This window comes from Erinaceus europaeus, chromosome 3, assembly GCF_950295315.1.
Source record: "Erinaceus europaeus chromosome 3, mEriEur2.1, whole genome shotgun sequence".
In the NCBI taxonomy this organism is placed as follows: domain Eukaryota; kingdom Metazoa; phylum Chordata; class Mammalia; order Eulipotyphla; family Erinaceidae; genus Erinaceus; species Erinaceus europaeus.
Genome location: NC_080164.1, coordinates 19,789,383 through 19,816,406, shown reverse-complemented (window position 1 = coordinate 19,816,406; position 27,024 = coordinate 19,789,383). Strand labels below are relative to the sequence as shown.

General features: G+C 45.8%; 1 protein-coding gene across 1 annotated transcript in view; it reads left to right on the top strand.

Annotated features, from left to right (window-relative positions):
• Positions 1 to 27,024, top strand: part of ALK (ALK receptor tyrosine kinase) — a 739,964-nt gene that overhangs the window by 607,537 nt on the left and 105,403 nt on the right. The window contains exon 5 of the mRNA XM_060188423.1: positions 8,644 to 8,771. Within this exon, the coding sequence (XP_060044406.1) occupies positions 8,644 to 8,771 (128 nt within the window). The remainder of the gene's footprint in view (positions 1 to 8,643; positions 8,772 to 27,024) is intronic.

The following is a 27,024-nucleotide window of genomic DNA, read 5'->3' as shown; positions in this document are numbered from 1 at the left end:
CAATTTTTATTAGTGATTTAATCATGATAACAGGGGTATGATTCTACACTGTTCCCACCACCAGAGTTCTATGTCCACATACCCCTCCAGCAGAAATTATAATGGTTCTCCCAAGGTCACAGATATGGGTTGACTATAACTATATCCATATCTATATATTTTTTGCCAATTTATTCTGCAGCCCTGCCTTCACTTCCTTTCTAAGTCACACCTGCACCTATTACTACTTCTGAGTGTCCTTCCTTTTTCCTCTTCCCTCTCAGATAAGCAGAGCAGTGCCCCGACTTCCTTTGGTGTTTTCCAGATTCATTTCCTTTTCAGTGATGGTATAAAAACAAAGATTCCTAGTCACAAATGTTTTGGATCCCAGTGGAATTGGAGTCCAGAGCCCTCAGGTAATTTTCCCCTCCCCTTTCCCCCTTCTGGGATATGGACTAAAAATTATTTTTGGGGTGCAGAAGGAAGGAGTTCTGGCTTCTGTAATTGTGTCTCTACAAGAAATAGACATTGGCAAGTTATCCATACCACCGGCCATCTGTTTCTGTCTTTCCCTGGCAGGGTAGGGCTCTGGAGAGGTGAGAGTCCTAGACATGTTGGCAAGGTCATCTGGCCAGGGGCATTAGGATGGCGTCATAGTAGCATCTGCAACTTGGCTGAAATGCAATAAGACAGTAAGCTGGACAAAATGTTTAATAAACAGGAACCAAAGAGTAGGGATAGAACAGATGAGCATAGGGACCCTAGGATGGACAACAGTTAGGTTGTCTATTTTAGGTGTGATCCTAGGAGGCCATGACTTTAGAAATCTTTGCTTGAGCTTAATAGCTAACATGAAGGTGGACTAGAAATATTGTCTAGAGAGATGGGGTCAGAATTGAGACTAGAACTTGAGAGCCGGATTAGGGCAGAGAGTAGCTCCCAAACTTTGGAGTGGGGAGAGATATATAAATACAATTAGCTATTATCCACACTGATCTGACCCAGGGACCATGTATATTTATATTTAAGTGTTAACTGTGTGGTCAGATTGCTAGGGTCCTGCTGAGTTGTTGTTGTTGTCGTCGTTAATACTCACATTTACCTGGCCCAGTGCTGATATTAAGAGACACTGTGCTGAGCATTCAAGCCCCATCCATGTTTCAGCCACCAAAATTCACTGGTTCCTTCTTTGAACTCTAGGTACATTGACAAGAGCTGATTTGATGGCTGCCTCTGATGAACCAAGCCCTTTAAAGAGGGGGTTTGTGGGCAAGTGGGAATCAAGATCTCTGCAGTGAGCCACCCCCAAAGCCCCATCAAGCCCCAGCCTTTGGCCTCTTCCTAAGAGAGAAGCGCCATCACCACTTGACTGGGTCAGCTGTTGACAATGAACCCACAGGAACTTTCAGATGAGCTCAGTTCCACCACCAGTAACATTTTGGCCTCTTGTCTCATTTTTTTTTGATTTTTATTTATAAAATGGAAATGCTGACAAAACCATAGGATAAGAGGGGTACAATTCCCACCACCAGAACTCTGTATCCCATCCCATCCCCTGATAGCTTTCCTACTCTTTGACCCTCTGGGAGTATGGACACAGGGTCATTATGGGATACAGAAGGTGGAAGGTCTGGCTTCTATAATTGCTTCCCCACTGAACATGGGCATGGACCGGTCAATCCATACTCCCAGACTCTCTCTCTTTCCCTAGTGGGGCAGGGCTCTGGGGAAGTGGAGCTCCAGGGCACATTGGTGGGACTGTCTATCCAGGGAAGTCTGGATGGCATCACGGTAGCATCTGGAACCTGGTGGCTGAAAAAAAAAACAAAGAGTTAACATATAAAGCCATACAAATTGTTGACTAGTCATGAACCTAAAGGCTGGAATATTGCAGATGTTTTGGAAATAGCTAGTAGGTCTATTTTAGGTATATTCTAAAAACCCTATGAATTTATTAGTTTTTGCCTGAGCCTGACATCTGATATGCAGGTGGACCCAAGTTATTGTCTGGGGAGATGATGTCATGTCTGGAAAGAGGGCTAGAAAGCTGCACTTAACAACAATCTCTCCTGCACTGTTCTATCATTCAACAACTGCGCATTGAGCATCTCTGGTGTCTCTAGCACCAGAGACACAGTGGAAATGGCTTTGAGGAGGTGAGGTGGGAGACAAGACACAGGAGACCTCCTTTCTTCAGAGGCCCATGGAAAGCATGGACTCCTGCAGACAGACTGGCCTGTTCTCTGAGAACACAGCCTGTACACCCTCTACTCCTGTGTCCACGCCAGACTGTCTGCTCCTGCCCCTGTTATCCTCAGCTTACCCAGCCTGATCACCCATCTGAGAGCTCACTCTGCCCTCTTGGTCTTCCACAGTATATGGGGCCTTGGCCACTCATACAGCTCTCCTGGACTGCCATCCAACTATAAATTTGGCTGTGTCCTTTTCTTCTTTCTCACTAGTCTGTAGGCTCCTTGAGTGCAAAGCTAAATCTTAAACCCTTTCGGCTCCCTGGAGCCTCATCTAGTGTGCAACAACGCTTCAATAAATACCTGAGAAATGGAATTCAATCCAACGGATTCTATCCAAGATCCAGACACAAGGCATCTCTTCACTGCTGGGAGAAAAAATGAAAGTACCAAGATAGAAAGCAAGCTGTTGCTCTAAAGTGAGATTGGGGGCCATTGGTAAGGTCTGGGGAGGATTTTGATTCTTGCTCACAGCCCAGTGCCAGGATGTTTCATTGTAGGTGTGTTTCCACACCATTCTGGAGGGTTGTGCTTAATACACAGGAACATCCATTTATTTAACAAAGAGCTTTTCCTGATTTATTAAATAAGGAGATTGTTATTCATAAACTGCAAATGCCTTTCTCCCCCTCTGGGACCTGCATTCCTCCCCCCCCCCCAATCTCAGGAAGGAATGGAGATATGCAGCGTCACACTCCAGCACCTCCCGCAAGGAAAGCTGTGATCTGTGGAACATTCCCCTCATTGAGCTCCCAGTAAGGCTGTCATTTTGTGTGCATCTTCCATACACAGCTATCAGAGAGTTCAGCTTTATGACTTCCATTTCAAAAACTTGGAAACTGAAGATCAGAGAAGTGAAATTGGAGTGGGGGGTGCCAGTCATCAGGGCACCTGGTTAAGTGCATGTATTATCATGAGTAAGGACCTGGGTTTGAGCCCCGACTCCCCACCTGCAGGGGGAAGCTTCACAAGTGGTGAAGCAGGTCTGCAACTCTCTCTCTCTCTCTCTCTCTCTCTCTCTCTCTTTCTCTCTCTCTGTCTGTCTCTCTCTTTCCTCCAGGATTATCACTGTGGCTCAATGTTGGCACTATGAATCCACTGCTCCTGGCAGCCTTTTTTCCCTCATTTTTTTTTTTTAGAACAGAGAGAAATTGAGAGGGGAGAGAAAGTTAAAGAGGAGGGAGAGAAAGATAGACACCTGCAGACCTGCTTTCACCGCTCATGGAGCAACTCCCCGGCAGGTGGGGCGCCAAAGGCTTGAACTGGTTTATTTGCATGGGTCCTTGCACTTCGTACTATGTGCATTTAATCCAGTGCACTACCGCCTGTCCCCCTCTTTCTCCCTCTCTATCTCTCCTCCTCTGTCTCTTTCTGTCCTATCAAGTACAACAGAAAGGAAAAGGGAAAAGATGGCCACCGGAAGCAGTGAATTCCTAGTACCAGCAGTAAGCTCCAGCAATAACCAATTTAAAAAAACTTAAAAAAAAAAAACCCTGAAATTGTTTTCCTAAGTTCACCAGGTAAACTACCTAACACTATCTGGGAAAGAGATCCCTTGGATGTCATGGGGGCAGTGAGCCAGGCCTGTGTCAAATCGTGTCTATTGGAATATCACAGTCGACAAGTTACAGGTATTTCTCCCTTGTCAGCTGTCATCCATGGCTTTTGCAGACTGTCAGAGATTCCTCCATTACTCAGGACTTAACATGACTCCCTGTCCTCATCCCCTGCATCAAGGCTGACAGCCTTTCATTCTCATCTCGCTTTTCATCAGACGTACCAGACAGATTTTTTTGAAACATGAAGAGACTTAACCTGGTGTGGTGCAGTTGGAGGCTATGGGAACTTCTCATGTCAGAACATGTCAGAATTTCTCATTCTTTGTTTGGTGTGTGTCCTTTCTGACAGTGCCTTTCGCTGTCCCACTGGTCTGTCCAGCCTCCAAACCCAGACTGGTGGCCCCTGGAGGAAGGCTAAGCAGACACACCCTTCTCAGCAATACAGTCGCAACCAAGTGTGCAGATTGGTTCACAGATGGCCTTGCCTTCTGTCCTTGTGGCCTTGGAGAAAAAAGAAAAAAAAAAAAAAGCTTTATTTCAATGTTAGATACACATTGTACAACCATGGACATGTCTCTGGATTTCTCTAGGAAAGTGGAACTGGGTCTCTTCGTTAAAATGAGACTGACTCTTTAGCTAGTCACTTCTCCTCTTTCTATAGAGACATACTTGTTCATCATGAGTTTCAAAGGTTTCATAAAACGTTTGTCACTGGGACTTCTGCTGTTTGCTAATGAAGTAGAGACATCAGAGCAATACAGGATCTTTTTTAAATCTTATTTTTTATTTGTAATTAATAGTAGGTTACAATGTTTTCATATTACCATCAAAATTCTGTGTCCCCGAACTCTCACCCCCCAAAGACAGTCACGAGTCTTAGAAATGCATCGTTTGCTTCTGCTCATTTTTCCTGCAAGTTCATGTATACCAGACTCTAATTTCCACATCTGGATGAAACCACCCAATACTTGTCTTTCTTATCTTTACTTATTTCCCTAAATATAATCATCTCCAGTTCCATCTATTTTACCCCAAAGGACACAAAATCAAAATCTTTTTTTTATTTGTTTTTCTTATTGTAGAGTAGTAGACTATGAAGTATATCACCCAAGATCTTGGGATAGTTTTCTTTTAATGCCCATAGTGTGCCAAAGGTGACATTAAGCCCAATATGGCACAGGCACTGACCTGAGCATGTGCAAGCCTGGAACCAGAAGCAGGGACTCACTGAGTCACCTCTGTGCAAACTTTTTCTTTCTAGACTCCAGATCAGAAATGAGCTCCAGTTGTTACAGCTCCCTCCTTCAGTTTTCTTTTTTCTTTTTTTTCTTAATGGACTCTAGCTTACTCACTATGGTGAAAATTTTTTTAAAAATCAGTTATATTTTTTCAGCAAATTCACAACTTGAAACACTTTTTCTCATTGAAAATACAGTTGACCTCAAAATGCCCAAAGTTCCAGGCTCTCAGAGTAAAATGCCTTGCTCAGAGTCATCAGGCAAATGAGGAACAGAGTGGGATCTGAAAGTGGACAGCTCCCGAGAGACCACTGGGAGATAATGGATGGTGACAGGCTGTCATGCAGCCAGCCTCTGGCTCCCCCAGTCCAGATGGACTCCCGACATGGTCAGGTTGATTGATTGAGGCATCAGTGCTGAGAGGGCCACAAATCCCCAGCACCTGGGTACAGTCACACATTCGTTGCTAGGAGGCTCAGGTTCTGAACATAGCCTTCCCCCTTTGCAAGGCAAACAAGAATTTGCCACCTAGACAATGAGGAAAACAAGACCCTCGTGAGGCAGTTCTGTGGCTGCTGGGATGTCAGCAGTGAAAATGGAGTTTAGATTGTTTCTTTCAATGGGTTCAGGACTGTCTCTTAAACAAATCTGACCCTAGGTATAAGCTTGCCCTTTCCCAGTCCCAACTTCCTGGGTTATAAAATAACATGTTTGGCAACTGCACTGAAAAGTCATTAAAGTTGCAGCAGTAAACTATGGGAGACCTGAGAATTTCAGACAAAAGTTATTGCATCAGTAACTCAGAAACTAATTCCTAAAACTCTTGACACATTTATCCAGAGGGCTCATGCCAATATAGAAATGGAAATCATTGTCAAGGGCCACTGTGTACCTGGAGTTAAAATCCATCACTCCTTGGAGCAGAGAGCTCAAGCTTTGGCAGAATATGAATAGGTATGCATTGCACCACCATCTTTCCTCCAGGATAGACACCTTTATTTTTCAGAACAACAAGGAAAAAAAAAACTGCTCTCTTTGTTTGTTTGTTTGTTTTCCTCAAGAACCCATTCACTCCCTTCTTTCCAAATACTTCTTTCTTTGACAGCCCCATATTTAAGCCGAAAGGCTTCTTTTCCTTATTCAATTGCATTGACTTTATTTTGGATAGAAATCCTGCTGGGCACATTAACAGAGGACAGACTTTACAACAGCAATAATCCCTTCTACAGCCTCTATTGTGGGGAAAACTTAATACACTTTTCTTTAATGGCTGAGGCATTGGCTCCTGCGATCTGGATTAACTACAGAAAAAAACATAGAAAGGGGACAAAACTACCTTCTTCTTCACACAACAGATGAATGCCTGGCAATGTGGCAAGGGCCAGAATTTGAAACTGCCACTCAAGGACGACCAGCTGGAATGTGAGAGATGACGCAGCAGGTAGAGGACATACCTTGGGGGTCAGAAGGCAGCTCACCTGGGAGAACACTTGCCGTCACACACACAACCCAGGCCCCCACAGCTCTGTGCTGACCCTCTATCTCTACTGCTATCTCTATCTCTTTGTCTCTCTCTATCTCACTTCCTACCTGGAAAAAAAAAAAGTTAACTTGGAGCTGTGAAGTCCTGGTAATAGCAAAAAAGGATAAAATAAAGTGTACCGTACCATTCCCTGGGTTTAGTTCCTGTACAACATGGAAGCACCATAAACAGCATTGGGTGGGGAGCCTCCGTGGATGTGGATGGTGGAGCAGTGCGTTGGCACCACCCCCCTTTCTCTCTCAAGATATTAGACCATACAGCAGCCTGGGGGCGGTGGCAGACCAATGATCCTGGGTTCATTCTCTAGTACTGTATTTAAAAGAATCATGGAATACCATGATTGCCATAGGTAATGTCTTCATCAACAAAAGTTAACAAACATGGGATCCAGTGTCAGTAAGCAAATGAGAAAATGGGCCCTCTGGTTTACTATTGCAGAACTGAAAACATGCCTCAGAGTTTAGTTATTTTTTAAAGATTTATTTATGTTTTTTGTTTGAGAGAGTGTGTGTCAAGGGGAAGAAACCAGTGTATTGCTCTGCTCTGGCATAAGGTGGTGCTGAGGATTGAACCTGTGTCCTCTGAGACTTCAGGCATGCATGTTTGTGCACTAACAGGTGGAGCTATCTCCCCAGACTGGCCCTATAATTTTAAATATGCATGTACGTGAACTGAGGTTCTAAAATTTGTCCTAAGAAAATAGTAAGTAAATGTCTAGCGTTAGCCTCAGCTTGTTCCTCAAGGAGAGAACTCAGGAGTGATGCACAGATTGTCAAAGACGTGATCAGCACAATGACCATACAATCCAGGCTTATTGTCTCTGGTCTGGCATTGAGGAGAAAGTGTGATGAGGTGACCTGTGTTTGTACAACTCTACTAACAGGCCGTCTGCAGAGGAGCCAGCAGTGGTTCCCTCTGGGCAGTGATCTTCTGGGTATCTTTCATTCCCCTTTGCCAGCTTCACTCAGTTGCTGGACTTTTAATGGGTATTTATAGTGATCATTGTTTTACAATAGAAAGAGGGGGTGCTTATTTAAAAAGACAAAAAAAAATGAGTCCTTTTATTCCTTAGTGTTTACTTGAATATCCCCAAACTCAACCTGTAGTAAGACATTGGAATGGTTTCATGAGTAGACAGAAGTCAAGTCTAGTCAATATATACACTTTAGTTTTTTCAAATTGTACACATTTATTACATGGACCTTGTTGTGTGTCACTATGTCAATTACACCTCTTCTTTAAGAAAAAAGAAATATGAAATAGTCCAGACAGTTTCCATTCTCCAAACACAATTGTCAGGGTAATGATATATATTTAAAAACCCGAGTTGATGCTGGAAAGTAAACTTGATGCTCCAGTAAGTGACAGGAGGCTATAGCAAGAGGTTAATAGCCCAAGTGGGGTGTGAAAATGTTCATTTAGCATATTCCCTGCCCGCCAAAGGTTTCAGCATCCCTGATTATAGACGGACACAGAGCTCACCCTTTGACCTGCTTCCTCCTTCTCCTCTCCACACCCTTTTGCAGAGTCCATGTCAATTGTAGGTAGCTTTTGCCCCCTAAATACATGCTTCGGTGCACTTTAATTTTCCTGCAGTAAATAAATAACCCTAGCTAGCTTTCCTAAGTAACTGTGGGGTTGTCGGAAAAGTCATGACACATTTTTGTATAGAAATATACCTCATGACTTTTCTGACACCCCAGCTATCCTGAGGGTTCTGAGACTGTGGGATCAGAAAAATTCCAAAACTCAAGCACTCCTTCTAGAGGTGATTATTATACGCCGATAAATGTTGCTGACAGCTCCTCTTTCAGTCTGCCACCCAGTTTGCCCATATATAGGACCAGATACTGAAATACCCCAGATGTCTGCGTTACCCAAGTGGGTCTGAGAACTGGATCTCTATGTTAGCTGGATAAGAGGAGTGTAAATGTTTGTATGTCGCTGTTGGGGTCACCGTCCTCAGAGCTACTCAGAGTCTCATCTCTTGGTGTCTTTGAAGGATGTGGGTCCTGAATTCTGCCTGCTGCTCACCACTGGTTTCTAATTTCCCCTTCTCTCCCCAATGCGACCAGGTGGACTGTGCTGCAGGGAAGAATCGGGCGCCCAGAGAATCCGTTCCGAGTGGCCCTGGAATACATCTCCAGTGGGAACCGCAGCTTGTCCGCAGTGAACTTCTTTGCCCTGAAGAACTGCAGTGAAGGTATCTGAGTCTGACTTTCCCTCCACTTCTTGGTAGTGTGCTGGCAATTGCCCACCACCATCACTAAGTGGGGATAATACTCATATAGAAAACTCCACTTGGTGGTCCGGGAGGTGGCACAGTGGATAAAACTCACGTCTCTCAGGCATGAGGTCCTGAGTTCAGTCCCCGGCAGCACATGTACAAGAGTGATATCTGGTTCTTTCTCTCTATCTCTTATTCCTCCCATTAATAAATAAATAAATAAAGCATTAAAAAAAAAAGAAAAAAGAAAACTCCACTTGGCTTGCGGGCTTGTTCTGACTATTAGCATGTGCTCCAGAGCCTGAACTGGTCAGTTTTCAGAGTTTGAAGATAACACTTCTTTTTATATTTATTTATTCTCCCTTTTGTTGCCCTTGTTTTTTATTGTTGTTGTAGCTATTATTGTTGTTGTGGTTGATGTCATTGTTGGATAGGACAGAGAGAAGTGGAGAGAAGAGGGAAGACTGAAACTGAGGGGGGAGAGACCACTTATGAAGCAACTCCCCTGCAGGCGGGGAGCTGGGGGCTTGAACCGGGATCCTTATGCCGTTCCTTGTGCTTTGCACCACATGCGCTTAGCCCACCACGCTACTTCCCAACTCCCTGAATATAACACTTTATCTGTGAAACTTAAACTTTATCAAATAGAATATGGTCTTTACACTAGCTTAACTTTACCGACTGCCAAATATCTTCTGTTATTTTTTTTTAATTGTGGGAACTTTTCCAAGTGTATATAAATAGAATCGTACAATGCACCATCACACACCCTCAACCCATTTCCAGAAGTTATTAACACTCTGCCATTTTTGTTCCAGGAAAACATGGGAGATTATTATATATGCAAAATTATTATATGTTGCTTTGTACAAACAATTAGTGTATGGTTAACCATGCCACTGAATGACTTTTGCCAAAGTTCCACACTGTGGATTTACTTTGAGATCTATTACTAAGAACCATCACCTTTCCCCCCAAAGAATATTACTAGTTATTGTTCTCTTTGTCCTTATCACCAGGAAGCTCTAAATTCAGTGCAATACTTGATCAGAATGTGGCTGTATCTTTGCCGTTTGTTTCGGTTTTGGTTTTGATTTTCTGTTTCAAATTTCATGATATTTTATAGGTATCTTTCCTTAGGCTGTGTTGAGCCTAATTGATAAGCAGGATGAACTGGATCATCAATAGATATATGAGATTGATCACTCATTGAACCTTCAGTTGGTCTGTGGTCCAAATTACCAACATTATTTCCCATGTATAAAGGATATGGCTTAAATCATAGGAATATTCAGTGCTGGCACTTACGTGGGTTGGCTCTCAGCCAGGAAGGTAAATGACCGGTTCTCCCTCGCTAGTTCAAGGGACTCAACGATATAGGCAAGAGACATCGGGGAGAACTGGGACATTCTCATTTATTGGAAGGTGGGCTTGGGTTTAAATAGGGATTCAGACAAAGAACATTTTTCAAATATGTCAAAAATTACAGGTTTCTTAAAGGTCAGCTTGCCCCTATACATAAAGGTCAAGACAATTATTCTCCATGATGCAAGCAACTTAATTATCCAAAGGTATTTGACAGAAACATAGGGGTTAAACTAGTAGGGTGAGATAGAAAGAAGATAAACAAGGCTTGATAGATATCTAAGGCCATAAGGAAATAGAGTTTGGAGTTTCTCTTGTCTGGGGTTTGAGGTGTATGATGGAGTGGGTTCTAAATGTGAGGTGACTGTGTGAACTCTGGGTGACTATGTGAACTTTGAATGAACCTTAAAGCAGGCAGCCATGTGGCCTGCAGTTAGCGGGGAGAAGCAGTGAGATCTCTGTGGGCTTGAGAGTCTGATAAGGGAAAACTGAGTCTGAGAGACTGTTTTCCCCTTTGCTCATCTCTGTGAGAGAGGCTAACAAGGGGGTGTCTTTCCCAGACCTCCATCCAAGGATGGGGGGAGTTTTCCCTAAGCTCTACCAAGCTTACACATAGCCCCACACTTCAGGAAGAAACTGTTTCCATTACTGATGTTCCCCTGATGTGCCTGTTTTTGCCTAGGAGTCCACTCAAGGGGAAGCTCTCACCTGCACCAGGGAACCTGTGGTCTGAGAGGCAGCCCAAAAAGGAAGTGTGAACAGGAAGGAAGCCTGTGGCATTCCCAGGCCAAAAATGTCTGCTTATACTTGTCGGGGCATAAAGGAAGTCACCCAGTTCCCCTCTGGGTTGTTTGGGGTCTGCACAAAAAATCAAATAAGCATAGACATATTGAGAAGAGAAAAATACAGAAACGTACTAGTAGCATGCACATCTCCTGCACACAGGACAGAGACCAAGTAAAACTGAGTAGCTCATCCACATGGCTTCAGAGGCCATCTTGAAACAAACTCAGCTAGAACAGAGTATACAATGGGAAGATGGGAAAGGTCTGTTGGGAGATTATCAAGGAAAAATATAATAATAAAGTCCCACCATCTCCTAGGGGGAAAAATGAAATTAGGTCTTCTTCAGAACAGTGGGGTTGACACACCTTAGAAAGAGTAGCTTTTGGGAGTCAGGCAGTAGCACAGCGGGTTAAGCGCACATGGTGCAAAGTGAAAGGACAGGCATAAGTATCCCAGTTTGAGCCCCCAGTCTCCACACCTGCAGAGGAGTCACTTCACAAGCGGTAAAGCAGGTCTACAGGTATCTGTCTTTCTCTCCCCCTCTGTCTTCCCCTCTTCTCTCCATTTCTGTATGTCCTATCCAACAACAATGACATCAATAATAACTACAACAATAAAACAACAAGGACAACAAAAGGGAATAAATAAATAAATAAATAGAAAAGAAAGAGTAGCTTTCATGTAAAATATCTCTTTCAAAGGCAGCACCCTTTCTGCCTTTATGACCTCTCCCATAAAATCAACCTCTTGCCAGAGACATATTCTCTTTTCCACATTTTTACTTCCCTGTAGACTCCTTAAAAAACCATGAGAGCCCCTACCACAACCACCTGTTGCAGTTAGAGGTCCATTTTTTAGTGGTGCCCCCTTGAGCAGGTGAATGTGTAGACCTAGGCATCTTCTGCCCCCATTCACCACCCAGCTCCTTGTGCTGCTGCGTCTCCTTGTTCATGACTGGTCTTTCAGGAACTTTGATAAAGAGTGTGTGTGTGTGTGTGTGTGTGTGTTTCTTTAACCAACAATGGTTTATGTGCAGGGAAAAGAAAAATCACCATGATGTGATAGATTGAACTTCAGCTCAAGTTGAAAAGGTGGTTTAACCTGTGATGGGAGGCAATGTGCAAGAAACATGTGCCTTGGTAGAAAGCCAGGAGCTTGTCCAAATGTTTCCGCACTCCCAGATCCGGGGATTTGTGAATGTCTCTGGACATCATCAGTTCTCTCAAATGTCACCGGTCTGTTCCATCCAAAAGAGGCCATCTGTTGAAATGGTGCCAGTTAACAGGAATGTGACAGAGAGAAGGTATCCGTTTCCAGAATTGGCCTCATCTTGTTTGAGCAGTGTCAGGAGAGGGAGTACAAGACTCCAGATATCTGGTCCAGTACAAACACTCCTGCAAAGATACTTTGTGCTGTTGAATCCTTGGTCACAACCAGCTGTTACTCCTACAATTGCTTTTCACCTACGAAACCTACAAAGTTTTCCCTCTGAACTGATGTTGCATTTGCAATGAGCATATCAGTAGTCTGTGTGCTTCTCTGCTCTTTAGGAACCAAGAGAGCTACCCTCTCTAAGCTTCTTGAACAATGCAGAAAGTGTTTCTTCTGGCAGAACACTCTCTTCAAGGAGGGAATAAAGAAGACTGACTGATTCCTTGGGGAAGATGGGTTGGTCCAGAGAGTGGGGAAGGTTTTCATGGCCCAGCTTCCTCCTTTAAGACTCCATATCCAGGAACAGATGGTTTCCACAGGGAATCAGATGTTCTCTGCATCATTTCCAAGGCTTGGATTTCTGTGACCACCGGGGGTGTGGAGGGAGTTATATAGATGTGTAAAGCAGAGAGGAGAGATGAATAAAGTGATCCCAGCATTCCATGACACCTCACTCTTCCTCCCATAGGAGAATAAAAACCAAGTGCAAATACAGCAGAACAGAGATAGGCTGGTGTGGACTAATGCAACCATAGGGATTGTCTTAAACCTGTACTCACATAGTTAAAGAGAATGAGCTATCTGGGAGTCATAATAAAGGCCTATTTGATAGGGACAAATACCTATGTTGTCTGAGATCACTGCATTTAGGTAGCTCATCAGGAGTAAGAAATGAGGAAAGAGGGGTCAGAGAGTGGTGTACTGCCAATCCCTGTTCGGGCATCATTTTCCCGGGCTAGCTTCACGGGTGGGAGAGACATGACCAGGGACTCATGGCTGAGCTGGGAACGCAGTTCAGTCTTTATTGACAAGCGGGGATGCAGTTCAACAATCTAATCTAATCTAATCTAATCTTTCTTCATTCGAAAGCCCTGTCTTTTCTGTCTCCTGAGGCGGAAGTATCAGGAAGAGGAAGTACGTAGGATAGGGGGTGGGGAGAAGGAAAATAGTGTGTGAACCATTAGGGATTAAACCAATGAAGACAATGATTATGTAAATAGACCACAGCCTCAAGCAATGTAACAGAAGGGGTCTTAGAAGCAGAATGTAGAAGCAGACCAACATTTCCCCCTTTCTTTTTAACTAATGGCCATAGTATCAGGAGTGTGGGGTGAACAGAAACCTATATCTACAGGCATTTTCAAAACAACTGGCGCAAGACATGGAGGAACAAGTAAGAGAGCAGCAAGAACCAGTGTGATGCCAAGGGGTGGCCTGAAGGGGTGTTTCCTACCTCAAAGGGCAGTGCCTGGCGGGCAAAAGGGTATTTCTTGCCTCTGGGGGCATCTCTTGCCTCTGGGGGCATTTCATGCCTCAAAGGGTGTTTCCTACCTCTGTGGACAGGGCCTGCAGGCGAGGGGGCATGGCCTATAAAGTCCCAAGGCAACTGGCTGCAAAGTCTATGGACTGCTGTGGTCAGTCTTTGAGAAACCCAGCAGCCTAAAGGGAAGCTGCTGTAAAGTTGTGTAAAGTGTCCAAGAGGTGTACCAGTAAGTCCAATAGAAATGTCAGTCCAAAGCAGATGACCACGGAAGAAATGCCAGGGGATGAAACGTTGCACGTCTGTCTTGATGTGGAAGGTCAGCCACCGGAATTCTGCTTTTCTGTGGAGAGTGAGCTTTGGAGTCTGTGAATCTGTTTCTTCAGGTCGTGCCAGGTCACATCATTGGTTTTCGCAGGGGAGGGGGCTGCTGTAGTGGTGCCATCTTGTGGGCGATGTCAGAGAACAGGGGTCCAAATGGATTTCCAGGGATTTCATTTGAGCAGATGCTTTTTCATGTGAAGACTTGACAGCTGTAATTCACTTACTTGTCAAACAAAACTTGCAGCAGATTAGAAGTTTACTATAATTGATAACTCCATTATAATTGGAAGTCCTTTCTAGTATGATTTTAAGGTTGTTTAAACAGTTTAAACTCAATAAAAGAACCATGATTAGAAGCCTCAGGCATGAGAATCATTAGCATAATCATTGTGTTATCTACCCCGCCCATACTCATACAGTTTTCAGGATTAAACATTTCACATTTATGCCAAGACGTGAAAAAGATCAAAAGAGAAAAAAAAAATTGGGACTGTTTCTGGATGTCTCTAGAAGTCATGGCTGTGTCCAGCTTTTTTTTTTTTTAGTCAATGTCATACAAAAATTCAGTCATTCAAATCACTCTCTTATAAAATACAACTGAAAGCAGACAGCAAACTTAAGATATTCAGAGAGAACAACAAGGGGGGAATTGAGAAAAAAGTGGTAGGCAGTTTTTGCTTCTTTCACCTTGAACCAGATTATCCAGATCTCACCATGTAGCATCATGAGTCTCCGGAGGGCGTCCTAGTCCAAAAAGCTCCTTGAACTTCCATTTAGGGTGCTTCTGATGGTTCCTGCGAGATTGCTGCAGGCACCCATTTTTAAAAACATCTTCCCATAGAAGAAAGAATCAAATCAGAAAGGTAGAACTAACCACGTTTCTCCATTCTTGGGGACTGCCATGGTACTGGAGAATGCTCTTCAAGTTAGAGTAATCCTTCTCCGCAGGAAACATGGGAGAGGAAGTACAGAAAGTCCAAGGAGAAATCTCCGTGCATCTCCCAAGCTCTACAATCATAGTCATAAGAAACCAAAGTGTGGCCCAGAGCAAAATGTAGTCCTTCTCCTCGGGAAACATGGGAGAGGGAGTCCAGAAAGTCCCAGGAGAAATCTCCACGCATCTCCCAAGCTCTATGATCGTGGTCATAAGGAACCAAAGTTCCTGGTCAGGGAACCAAAGTGTGGCCCAGAGCAAAATGTTCCAGAGACAGAGAAACTATCTCATGAAGAAAGAGTAGAAGCTTTGGGAAACCTCTTCATAAGTAGAAAGGCGGATGGGTAGCCAAGTTTACTTATCTGGGGGATGGATGGGTTAGGTCCCACGTCATATGCCAGTCCCTGTTCAGGGCGCCATATGCTGGGCTGAGCTAGCTTCACGGGCGGGAGAGACACGACCAGGGACTCATGGCTGAGCTGGAAATGCAGTTCAGTCTTTATTGATGAGCGGGGATGCAGTTCAACAATCTAATCTAATCTAATCTAATCTTTCTTCATTCGAAAGCCCTGTCTTTTATGTCTCCTGAGGTGGAAGTGTCAGGAAGAGGAAGTACGTAGGATAGGGGGTGGGGAGAAGGAAAATAGTGTGTGAACCATTGGGGATTAAACCAGTGAAAACAATGATTCTGTAAATAGACCACAGCCTCAAGCAATGTAACAGAAGGGGTCTTAGAAGCAGAATCTAGAAGCAGACCAACAGTGTACCCAGTTAGGAGTATATAGTGCTATGTGTAAGTATGTGCACAGAGACCATGTTTGAGCCCCTGCCCCCCCCCCTGCAGTGGGGATGCTTCACAAGCAGTGAAACCAGTCTTCAGGTGTCTATCTTTCTTGCTCCCCCTCTCTCCCAATTACTCTCTGTCCTATTCTAATCAAATGGGGGGGATGACTTGGCTGCCAGGAGCAGTGGATTCATAGTGCTGGCACCTAGCCCCAGCAATAACCCTGGAGATAAAGGAAGAATGGAAGGAAGGAAGGAACAGAGGGAGGGAGGAAAAGAGGGAAGGAGGGAGGGAGGGAGGAAGGGAGGAAGGAAGGAAGGAAGGAAGGAAGGAAGGAAGGAAGGAAGGAAGGAAGGAAGGAAAGTCATGTCTTTGGATAGGGTGTGGAGTAGACAGGGTGGGGGGCATGCTAGCTAACACTTAATAAGTGCTCAGCTAGTAAGGCTGATGTCTGAGGAGGAAAGGCAATGTGGACACCCCTTTATTAGTGTGAGCATTACAATAATGCCAGCAGGAAGGCACCATTGTCCTCCTCCTGCCACAGAGGGGAAACTGAAGCTGAGAGAAGAGCCCAAACTCGTCAAGGCCATTTGTTAGAAGAAAGCAGAGCCCAGATCAGTTTCAGGTGGTTAATCTGACACCAAGCCAGTGTTTCTACCCACCACATGCCCCCACTCTATGGACTGCAAACAGGCTGAAATTGTATTTATTACCCGAATCCTTAGACTTACCTTTTTTCCTCAGTTCTTTTCTTTCCCATTTTTATTTGTGATTAATAGTGGGTAACAAGATATGTAAATAGCTTCTATGCCTAGGCTCTGAGTTCTCAGGTTCAACACCATAAGCCAGAGCTGAGCAGTGCTCTGGTGCACCCTCTCTTTCTTTCTCTCTCTTTTTTTTTCTTTTTCTTTCTCTCTTTCTTTCTTTTTATTGCATACTTTATTATTTTTTCTTTATGAGGGGGATTAATGGTTTACAGTTGACAGTAAAATACAGTAGTTTGCACATGTGGAAGAAACATTTCTCAGTTTTCCACTTAACAGTTCAACCCCCTCCAGGTCCTCCTCTGCCATCATGTTCCAGGACCTGAACACTCCTCCCAACCCCAGAGTCTTTTACATTGGCGCAGTACACCACCTCTCTCTCTCTCTCTCCCTTTCTCTCTTTTCCTCTCTCTCCCATCATCTTTCATTAAAAATAGATACATAAAATGTATTTAGAGTTTTTAAAAAGATAATAATGTATAGTTCCACACCATACCCACCACCAAAGGTCTGTGTCACCACCCTCCTAGCTCCCAAAGATAACCACCAGAGTTCTCACAAAGTCTTTTTTTTTTTTTTTGCCTCTAGAGTTATCACTGTGGCTCAGTGCCTACACTACAAATCCACTGCTGCTGTGGCCATATAAATATATTTTTTGATATGACAGAGAGAAATTGAGAGGGGATCCTTGCAGGGGTCCTTGCGCTTTGTACTCTGTGCGCTGAACCCGGGTGCACCACATCACAAAGTCTTAGAAACTGTTTGATATATATTGCAAGCTCATGTGTGTTGTTTTCGCCGGGCTATGTTGTTTTCGCCAGGCTGGCTTCACGGGCGGGTAACAGACGACCAGGGACTCATGGTTGAGCTGTAGGCAGTATCTCTTTATTCATGCAGGACGCAGCACAATCTAAGCTGAGCTAAGCTAAACTAAACTAAAGTACCCTAAAACTCACAATGCTGTCTTTATATATACTTGCCAAGTAGGGTGGAAACAGGATGTGACATAGAGAGGGTGGAGAGAAAAGTGACTGGTGAAAATCAGAGTGTAACAAGGAGAGGATCAGGATGTGACAAGGAGAGGGGGTGGAGCAGGTGAGAATTCTATCACTGAACCACTAATGCCCTGGAGGGAGGGTGGTGCTTGTTAACAGTGGTTATGTAAATAGAATAGTGTTAAGCAGGGGGGATTTAAACCAAATGAAACAGAAGGGGTCTCATGCATACCAACACATGTGTATCAGTTCTCTAGATTCCACATATGAGTAGTTGCTTAGACTTTTTTTAATCCCTGGACCCAAGTAGCCAAGCCCTGAGCACCAGACTGTGGCTTCCTGCCTTCTTTGCACTGCTGCCCAGCCCGCTGCAGCTGTTTGCCAGGCTTGTCCAGGACGTCCTCCCCTCCCCTGGGCCTCCACGTGTGCCTTCTTGGTCTCCAGCAGCAAATAGCTGGTCTCTCGGGTGCCATCACCCCTCCTGCACACGCTGGCAGCCAGACCCTCCCAAAATCCCTTTCTTTACTGCTCCTTCATGAGACTACAGTCACTTCTTACTGCTGCCTGCATCCAAAAGTAATAAGTTGTGGGGGCAAAAGTGGACCTCCTCACTTACTTCCTGGGCCAGGAGGGTGATGAGAGGAGAATACCCACTGGTGAGGGGGGAGAATTGGGTGTAACATCAGACACAACCCACTGGGTGCTTCCCCTCCCCTGCTCAGGCTTGCCTCCAAACTCCTGTCTGATGGCCAGTGTCCTCCACTTCCTAGAGGTCTGCCAGCTGAGCTCATCCATGGTTGTATCCCCCCAGGTCCCCCCACACCTCCTTCCCTTCAGTCAGACTCATTTTCTCTGCCTCCTCAAAGGATGGCCTACTCCATCCAAGCCTTCCGTTCTGCACACTAGTTCATTATTCAAGATCCAACACAAGGCCCAAACCTACCAGAATACCATTGGCAGCTTCACACATTCTCAGAAGATTATGCTCTCTGCATCTAAATTTAGTGGCTGTTTTATAACTATTTCCCAATTCATCATTGTAGGGCCCCTAAGTCGAGGTTCAGAACCTCATCTTATATTTCTTTCATTTCCCCAGGGGGGAGTTAACATGGCTCTAAACACCACATAAATACTTGTTGACTGATTGGTTAATCAATCAATTGATCAATGCTGTTCTTGCTTTTGTAGCTTTGGGCTACTACACTGCTACTTCCAAAAGAAGGTGGCAGGGAACAGAAATTGGGAGAGGCTTTTCCCTGATGGTGAAAGAGCATCTTGGGTATTCTCAGCACCGAGCCACCAGAGGAGGCTCAGCCCCCAGGGATAGCTAGGAGGCCCCACCCTGGGGCCCTTCAGAGGCCCATGCACAAAGGCCTTTCTCAGAAGACAACCAGAGCACTGGTGATGTGCAGGACCCTTGGCAGAACCACTGGCATTCAGAGGAGTCCACAGACAAGCACATGTCTACATGGGCAGAGCCAGCCTCCCCAGAAAGATCTGGAAATGACTGGTGGACCTCTGAGCAGTCACTAAAGCAGTCATCATCACAAGCCCTCATCTAGCACTTTCTGTGCACCAGGCTCCACAAAGCGCATTGCAAATACTTCTTATTTAATCCTTGTGACTAAGCCGTGAGGTCCATGGCATCCTTGTCATTGCTCCTGGTAAGTGAATTAATTGAGCAGGGAAATCAAGGCACTGGAGGCTTAAGTAACTCAACTTGGTTGACATGGGAACAAACACCCCTGGTCCAGCTTCCATGCTCCTAACTGCCACATGTTGCTGCCACCTGAGCAAAGTCATTTCTGGAAAGAACTCCACATAGTGTCTACTGCCTGCCGGGCTCTCTGCCAATATGGAAATGAAGTAAACAAACACCCAGAGATCTGCCCTGAACCTCAACACGTGTTGTTGCTGGCCAGCCTAGTGGACTGTCTGCTTCTACCTTCTGATGATCAAATTCACAAAGATGATTTTGGGGAAGCTGGTGAGATTACTCATCAGATCTGCCATTTCTGTGGGCCAGGTTGGAAACTCTAGTATGACACATGGGAATCCCATAGCTGGAAAGGAAAGAAGGAAAGAAGGAAGGAAGGGAAGGAAGGAAGGAAGAGAGGAAGGAAGGAAGGAAGGAAGGGAGGAAGGAAAGAGAGGTGGGGAGGGAGGGAGGAAGGGTGGAAATAAGGGAAGGAGGTAGGGAGGAAGGGGAAAGAAAGGAAGGAAAGATAGAAGGAAAAAAGGAAGGAGAAAGAAAGGAAAGAAAGAAAAGAGAGATGAAGGAAAGAAAGGAAAGAGGAAGAGAAAAAGGAAGGAAGGAAGGAAGGAAGGAAGGAAGGAAGGAAGGAAGGAAGGAAGGAAGGAAGGAAGAAGAAAGAAATCTAAAATATGAAATTACCTGAGCTGAACTGCCCTTGGGAAGTGAGGGTGGGGCCCTGGGACGGATAGCTCTATGGTGTGACACACACACGAGCACACACACACACACACACACACACACACACACACACACACGCAATGAAGTCTCAGTGAGAACCACTGAGCTGTCTGAATTAACTCTCCTGCTAACTCCAGCATCTTATTCCTATGCTTCTGAACATACTTAAAATGTGAAAAACAAAAATAGCTGTATCAGCCATACCTTCTTTAAACGATTTAGGCTCAGCAGAGGCAATTCTACTTTGAGTCTGAGCCATTTCCCCCAGTTCTGATCCCTTTGAGTCCTGGCTTGGAGGTGTGAAGGACTCTTTAATTCCCTGGGTTTGGTTGGAAGCCAGGAAGAGGCCCAAAGTCCTAGGGCAGGACAGGCTTGTGCCATCCCCCTTCCCTGGACAGACAGCCCCAGAGTGTAAAAGCTGGCTGCACCAGGGAAGCCCTTTGCCAACCCTGCCCCCACTGATGAATAGCTGCTGTTGGCAGAACTATCTTCCCCTTGGCTTCCTGTCTCCATCATCTTTCAGAAAGTCAATTAGGAGTGCCTGCAAAGTGCAGAGTCCCGAGAGTGGTTGCTTGGGCTACTGATTTCAATGTTGGACCATTGGAAATGGAAGTGAAAGAATTCAAAAGTCTTTGAAATATAAATAAATAAGGAGCCCCGTGCTGAGGTCATTGTACTCCCAGAAGAAAATTACTTTTGAATTGCAACTACATAAAAGAAATAATTGAAAAGATTAATCACACTAAAATAATTGGTCCATTTTACAAGTAATTTGGAGCAATATTCAGTCATTGACATCAATGTCTAGTAGTAAAATAATAATGAATTTCATTCTCTGAGTAATATATTTATTTTATTAATGGCACTAAATGGTGTTGTTACTGCACATAAATATTTCATAACTTTTAATTCATTAAAATGTCCAAGGAATTTTCAAAAGTATTTATTAGTTTTAAATCACCCTTAGTATTCAATACACATTCACCATTCTGCCTGGGTAATTAAAAAAATGATTGTTTTGGGGTGCTGGGAGTCCCCGTGAATGCAAAGGATTAAGCCCCGGTTATTAATGAGCCTGGCACTCCCTCTAGCTGTCCACTCTCCAGGCCTCTCCAGTCCCTCAATAGCTGAGCTTTGAAAATGGGGCTATGAGGCGAGAGGGGTGAGCCCAGCAAATGACTTGCAGGGATAAGAAGGAGAAACATCCGTTCAGACAATTGGTTTCAATCCAGCATCTCTCCCTTGCCCTCTCCATCTTCCTGAGGAAGCAGACGGACGGCAGATTTCACACATCCCACGGTGTTGCTCTCTCATTCCTCCAAGCTGAATGAGAAGCCACAACAGTGAAATGGGCAGAGATGTGCCACGGGAGGAAGAGCTGGGACACTGCACTGAGGATGGTGGGATGACGTTAGGACGCACACAAAGAAAACAGCCAGCAGGCCGGCGACCTGGAGGAGGCAGGTGGGAGAGGAGAGCAGGGAACCTGGAGGCTTCAGCTCCTGGCTTGATCCCTGGCACCGAATGTGACAGAGTGATGCTCTTGACACTCTCCATCCCTATCATGCCATCTGCAGGAAGAGGCAGCTCATGGGTCCAAGCTCCCTGGGAGATGTCACTGAACCTCCATGACGCAGCCCTCAGAGGTAGGAAGTGAGTAGGGCTAGCTCACCCTTCCTACTCTTCAAAAGGGTACCATGGTGGTGACCCCCTGCCTTGGAACTCTGATCCAGAGGAACACTGGATCAGCTAAGGAGGGGTGGGGGCTGGCCAAGTCTAAAGACATGGCGTGGAGGAGGGGCAGGAAGAGTCTGCAAGGCTCTGCTGAGAGCAGACTCTTCCTGAGAGCCCGGATTTGGCTGTGGGCAAATGGGGGCTGGGGAAGTGCAGGATCCACCAGGGAACTGGGACCTGAGCTTCGCACATTTGTACAACAGCATCCAGAGTGTCGGGTGTTCTGGGAGCATGTGTCCTCTGGAACAGCCTCAGTGGTGGCTTAAGACTGGAGTGTTAAGACTAGAGTGACTATGTGCTGACTGGGCTTCCATTAAATGGCATAGAAACTCTAAGGTGACTCAGGTAGAGATTCCTCTGATTCTGGGAGGTGAGTTCACTCTTCTCTGTCATTCAGAGAACGTAAGGGCTGGGATGGGGCTATTGGTGAAAAGCCACTCCAGTGCCACGGAGGGACAAGATAGAGAAGAAGGGACAGTCAGGTCTGGGGTGGCCTGCAGAAAAGTTGGAGCCAATGGGAAAGCATCAGGTATAGTCAGGGGCAGGCAGTACCTCAAGGTGACATCAGGGATAGTGGCAGGCAGTGCCCTGAGGTGACATCAGAGCTCTAACCTATGAGTCAGGCAGAGTTAGGGCTCACTTCCTGATACAGGCACCAAGTCAGGGCCAGCCTAAGCCCGCAGTAGATTTTATAGGCTTCAGTGCATTGGCCTGAAACTTCATTCACTTCCCCCAGGACAGAATTGATGAGAGTAGTAGTTTGGTTTATTTATTTATTTGTTCCTGGAGATAGTAAATACTGCCTGAAGGCCCTAGAGACAGTGACTTCTCGGCATGGGCTGAGCTCCCTCACAGTGGGCCTGGGAGGGTCCTGAGCAGGGACTAGGGGGAAGGCTGACGCCAGCTGTCCACCAGGGACCAGGGCTGCCCCAGCCTGCACTGCTGGCCTGTCAGGCCTGTCCATCTTTAGCTCGTGGAAATCTGGAAGTTCCTGGTGTTTTCTGTCTCTGAGTCCTACCTCAAGCACGGTTCTCATAGGAGTTCATTCTTCTTCTCCTATCCTGTGAGCAGCCTTTGGGTGGATGTGAAGTCTTTCAATTTTTCAAATTTTGCTGCTTTTGCTTCTTCATTGAGCTCTTAGACAGCATTTTGTGTCTATAAAATGCTTAGCACACATTGACTAATTATCCCTCATTAATCATTCATGCAGCCACAGAACAAGGTCTGATCATCTCTTTCTAGAACCCGGGTCCCAAGCCACACATGAGGGAGGGGTGGGAGCCATCACCATCACTGCAGGTGCCGGGACTCCCCCTGAGCTCACGGGGGGGGGGGGGGGGGGTGAGGGCTGGAAGGTGGGCCAGGGCTCTGGGAGCTCAGCCCCACCTGATGCCTTGTGCTATGTGCTAATGACCAAGGACAGTGAAAGCAATAAGCATTAATGGGCGGCTTCTTCCTGGAAATATACAAAGACATAATCAGCCTGTTGTTTTAAAAGGCCCAGAGGGGCTGGATGCCTCCACTGTCTCTGACTTTTATAAGCTGAGCTTTCCACTCCTTTGTGACATGTGAAAGTAATGAAAACTTAGGCTCTGGTTAACTCCCCAAAGTGATGAGAGCAGACAGATGACTTGAAGGAGGGACGGAGAGAGGAAGCCCATCTGTGGGGTGATGGTACAAGAGCATGGAGCAGAGCAGGTGGCCAGCTGCTGTGACAGGGACATCAGCATAGTGAGTGGCTTGAGAGGGCCAGCGTGGTGTCTGAGGGGGGTGGAAATGGAGCCAGCTCCCTGCACCCTGCTCCCCAGAGGCCAGGAAAGCCTGGGTCATCCAGAGCCCCTGTACTGTGGACATGGCTTTCTGAGATTTTACAAGTGGCGTGCAAGCCTCCCAAAATGATGTGAATTAACCCAGAGAACAGAAACATACAAGGAGAGGGCTGGGAAGACTTCTCAGTGACCCAGTACAGGGCTTGCATGCCTGAGGCCCCAGGTCCACATGTGCCAGAGCTGAGCTGTCTGTCTCTCTATCTATCTGTCTATCTGACTATCTCTATCTGTCTCCATATGGTTTTTTTTTTTTCTATTTTTTAGGGTAGAATTTCTTTTTTTTTTTTCTTTCATTTATTTTTTTCTTTTAATTTTTTGAGAGGTTAGTGGTTTATAGGGTAGTTGTTGGCACATGGGAGTAATTTCTCATCTCACCAAGATGGGTGTCTGCAGACTCTCTCACCCCCAAATTAGGTCCATTGTTGTGAACCTCAAAGTTCTCTTTCCTCCAACCTCTTTCTGCCCTCCTTCCTCAGAGTCCTTTGCTTTGGTGCAATACACCACCAGCCCAAGTTTTACTTTGTTACTCCATTCTGTTCTTGTTTCTTAAGTCCTACCCATGAGCGAGAGCATTCCATATGCATCCTTCTCTTTCTGGCTTATCTCACTTAACATGATTCCTTCAAGCTGCATTCATGATGAGGTGGAGTAAGCGACTACATATTCACAATGGAATACTACTCAGCTGTATCTTTTTTTTGTAAAAAATTTATTTATTCATGAGAAAGATAGGAGAGAGAGAAAAAGCCAGACATCATTCTGATACATGTGTTGCCAGGGATTGAACTCTGGACCTGATGGTTGAGAATTCAATGCTTTATCCACTGCACCATCTCCTGGACCACTGTATCTTTTTTTTTTAATTGCAAGGAAAGGTGGTCTCTGGTTCCTTCTTGGATTTCTATCTCAGGACCAGTGCTTGCTTCCTAGTGTGCAGAGTCTCCTGTTCACTTTCACATTGTCTCTGCAGTGCATCTGTCTTACACACACACACACACACACACACACACACACACACCCTATGCATGTGGAGACCCCCTCAGCCCATACCAGATCTACTCTGTCTTTACTGCAGACATGGACTGAGGCTCTATGCCCTGCATAATGACTGACGTGCACTCAGCTGGCCTGTGCACACGTCAAGGGATCTTCCCCGATTCTTTCCTCACTGAAGCAAAGGCTTTCTCCTGGCCTCCATCCCTCTCCCTTCTTATTCTCCTTTCCCTTCAAGGACCTGCTGTTCTCCCCTTAAGAAACCACACACACACACACACACACACACACACACACACACACACACACCTTGCCACACACAGAGACACATGTACATACACTCATGTGGCCTATAACGGTTTGTGGGCATTTAGATGGGTCGGCCCTGAAGAGAGGCTCAGGGGCAGGACCACTGTAGGTGGAGGTTGTGGTCTTGTGCAGCGTGGTCTTGTGCTGTCAGGCACATGCTCTCACTCAAAGGCAGGCATGAGCTCGACTAAGGGTCCAGCATTGTCTCTGGGGATCCAGAAGGATGTGTGGGTGGAGCTTGTAGGAGCTGAGTTGCACTTGCCATGTGGGAGACACCAGAATCTGGGAAGGACAGTCTGGGAAACACTTTCCTCAGGGATAAGCCAAGCACAGGTCTGAACCCAGTGCTGCAGGGTGGGGTGTAGGGCAGATTCTCTCCCTGTCTGCCCCAGTCATGTTCAACAAACATTAAACACCCCTGCTTACGTTGGCTATACTCCAAGGTTTTTTGTCTGGCTTTTGTCAGGGGTTAAAGGACTTAAATATCACTCCTGAGAGCTCATTGACTGTGGCAGAGTGATGCAGAGGATTCACCTAGAGAATCCCAGGAAGAAAGGAAGAAGGGAGGGAAAGGAGAGAAAGACTGACGGCTTGCCTGGACTCAGGCTTGAAGTTCTCCTCCTGAATCAGACTCAGGTTCTGACCTTGCATGGACTGAGGAAAACAGACTTGCTCTAGGTGTCTGTCCTAGTTTGTGGACTGGGGCCCCACTCCCCTCTCCACCTAGTCATGGACTCCGCAGCAGGGATCCAGGCATCCAGAGCTAAGGCTGCAGGGGGGGGGGGGGAATCCAGGCATCCAGAGCTAAGGCTGCAGGCTGACTCTGGGCTGCTGATTTGAATATGAACCATAAGGTAGCTCAGCTGAGTGGTGTTGCTCTGTCATGGACATGACCCAGGTCTGAGCCCATCCCCCCTTCCTTCCGCTCTGGAGGAAGCTCTGGTGGTGGTGCTGTAGTATCTTTCCTTTTCTCCCTCTGTCTCTGTCTCTGTCTATTTGAAAGAAATCAGCTCAGAGTGGTGAAAACCCATTGATGACACAAATGCGCCATTTGCATGTCCACACTACCTGGTGTGACTTCACCATAAGCCCTCAGGTGCACCATCTCTCATCACTGCTCACTTCTGTCCAGAGATAGAATGGAAGAGTCACAGTCATCGCTCTTGTCAGGGGTCAGCTGCCAGCACAACAGCCCAGCTCTTGATGCCCGTACTCAGACACTCCAGAGCCAGCTCAAGACAGTGTGTGCCACCTGGTAATGGGAGAGCCACTCCCCTGACCTCCCCCTAAAGATGGCCTGGGGTTTGGTCACCAAGTCAGGCCACCTGGCTGTGATCACAGGGGTCATTGCCTGATGTCCTCACCCCGCTCCCACCTGAAAGGCCCCTCCACCCTCCCAGCACCCTCTGAGAGCCTGCACTATCCCGTCTCGCCATGTACTTCAGGTCCCTCTCCACCCCAACCCGCCTTCCCTGCTCTCTACATACTACTGAAAGAGAAGCTCAGAGGCCACTCACCCAGTAACATATGCCTTGTTTAACCCTTGCACCACAGGACAGCACCAAGGATAGCATGAGGGTGGGTCCACAGATGGTGGAGCAGTGCTGTGGTATCTCTCCTCTCTCTTTCTATCACTCTCTCTAACACAAAGAATGAAAAGTTGACCCTGGGAAGGCTGTTCAGCAGTATTCTCTCATATATATATATATGGTGCTGGAGACATTTAAATAAATAAATCAAGGAAGCAGCCCACAGCTAACCCGGATCACAGGCCTTCTTATTTGCAAGTCCCCTCCACCTGCCTCTCTTTCTTCCTCCAGCAGCCCTTCCAAGCCAAGTCCTGGGTAGCAGGTGCATAGGCCTGATTTTGTAAACCTGGCTTTTCTGCTCTAACTCTTGGCCCCTGACCTATAGAGTTTCTTTCTCACCTGTCCATCCCACCTCACCCTGGGGCCTTTCTATAGCCCTGTGTTTCAGGGGAGGGATATTCTGTCAATACTTGGCACCAGGTACTCAGACTAAGGATTATTTTATTTTATTATAAATTAGCTCAACATCTGTTTCCCTCTCTAAAAATCCAACTTTTAGTATCATTGGGGGTTGTTTGTTTGTTTGTTTTTCCAACGAACTGCTCAGCTCTGGTTTATGGTGGTACAAGGGATTGAACCTGGGACTTCGGAGCCTCTAGCATCTGAGTCTTTTCGCATAAACATCATGCTACCTCTCCTTTTCCAGTATTATTATAAATATGTATTTCCACGTGTGGCTGTTCCCCACCTCCACAAT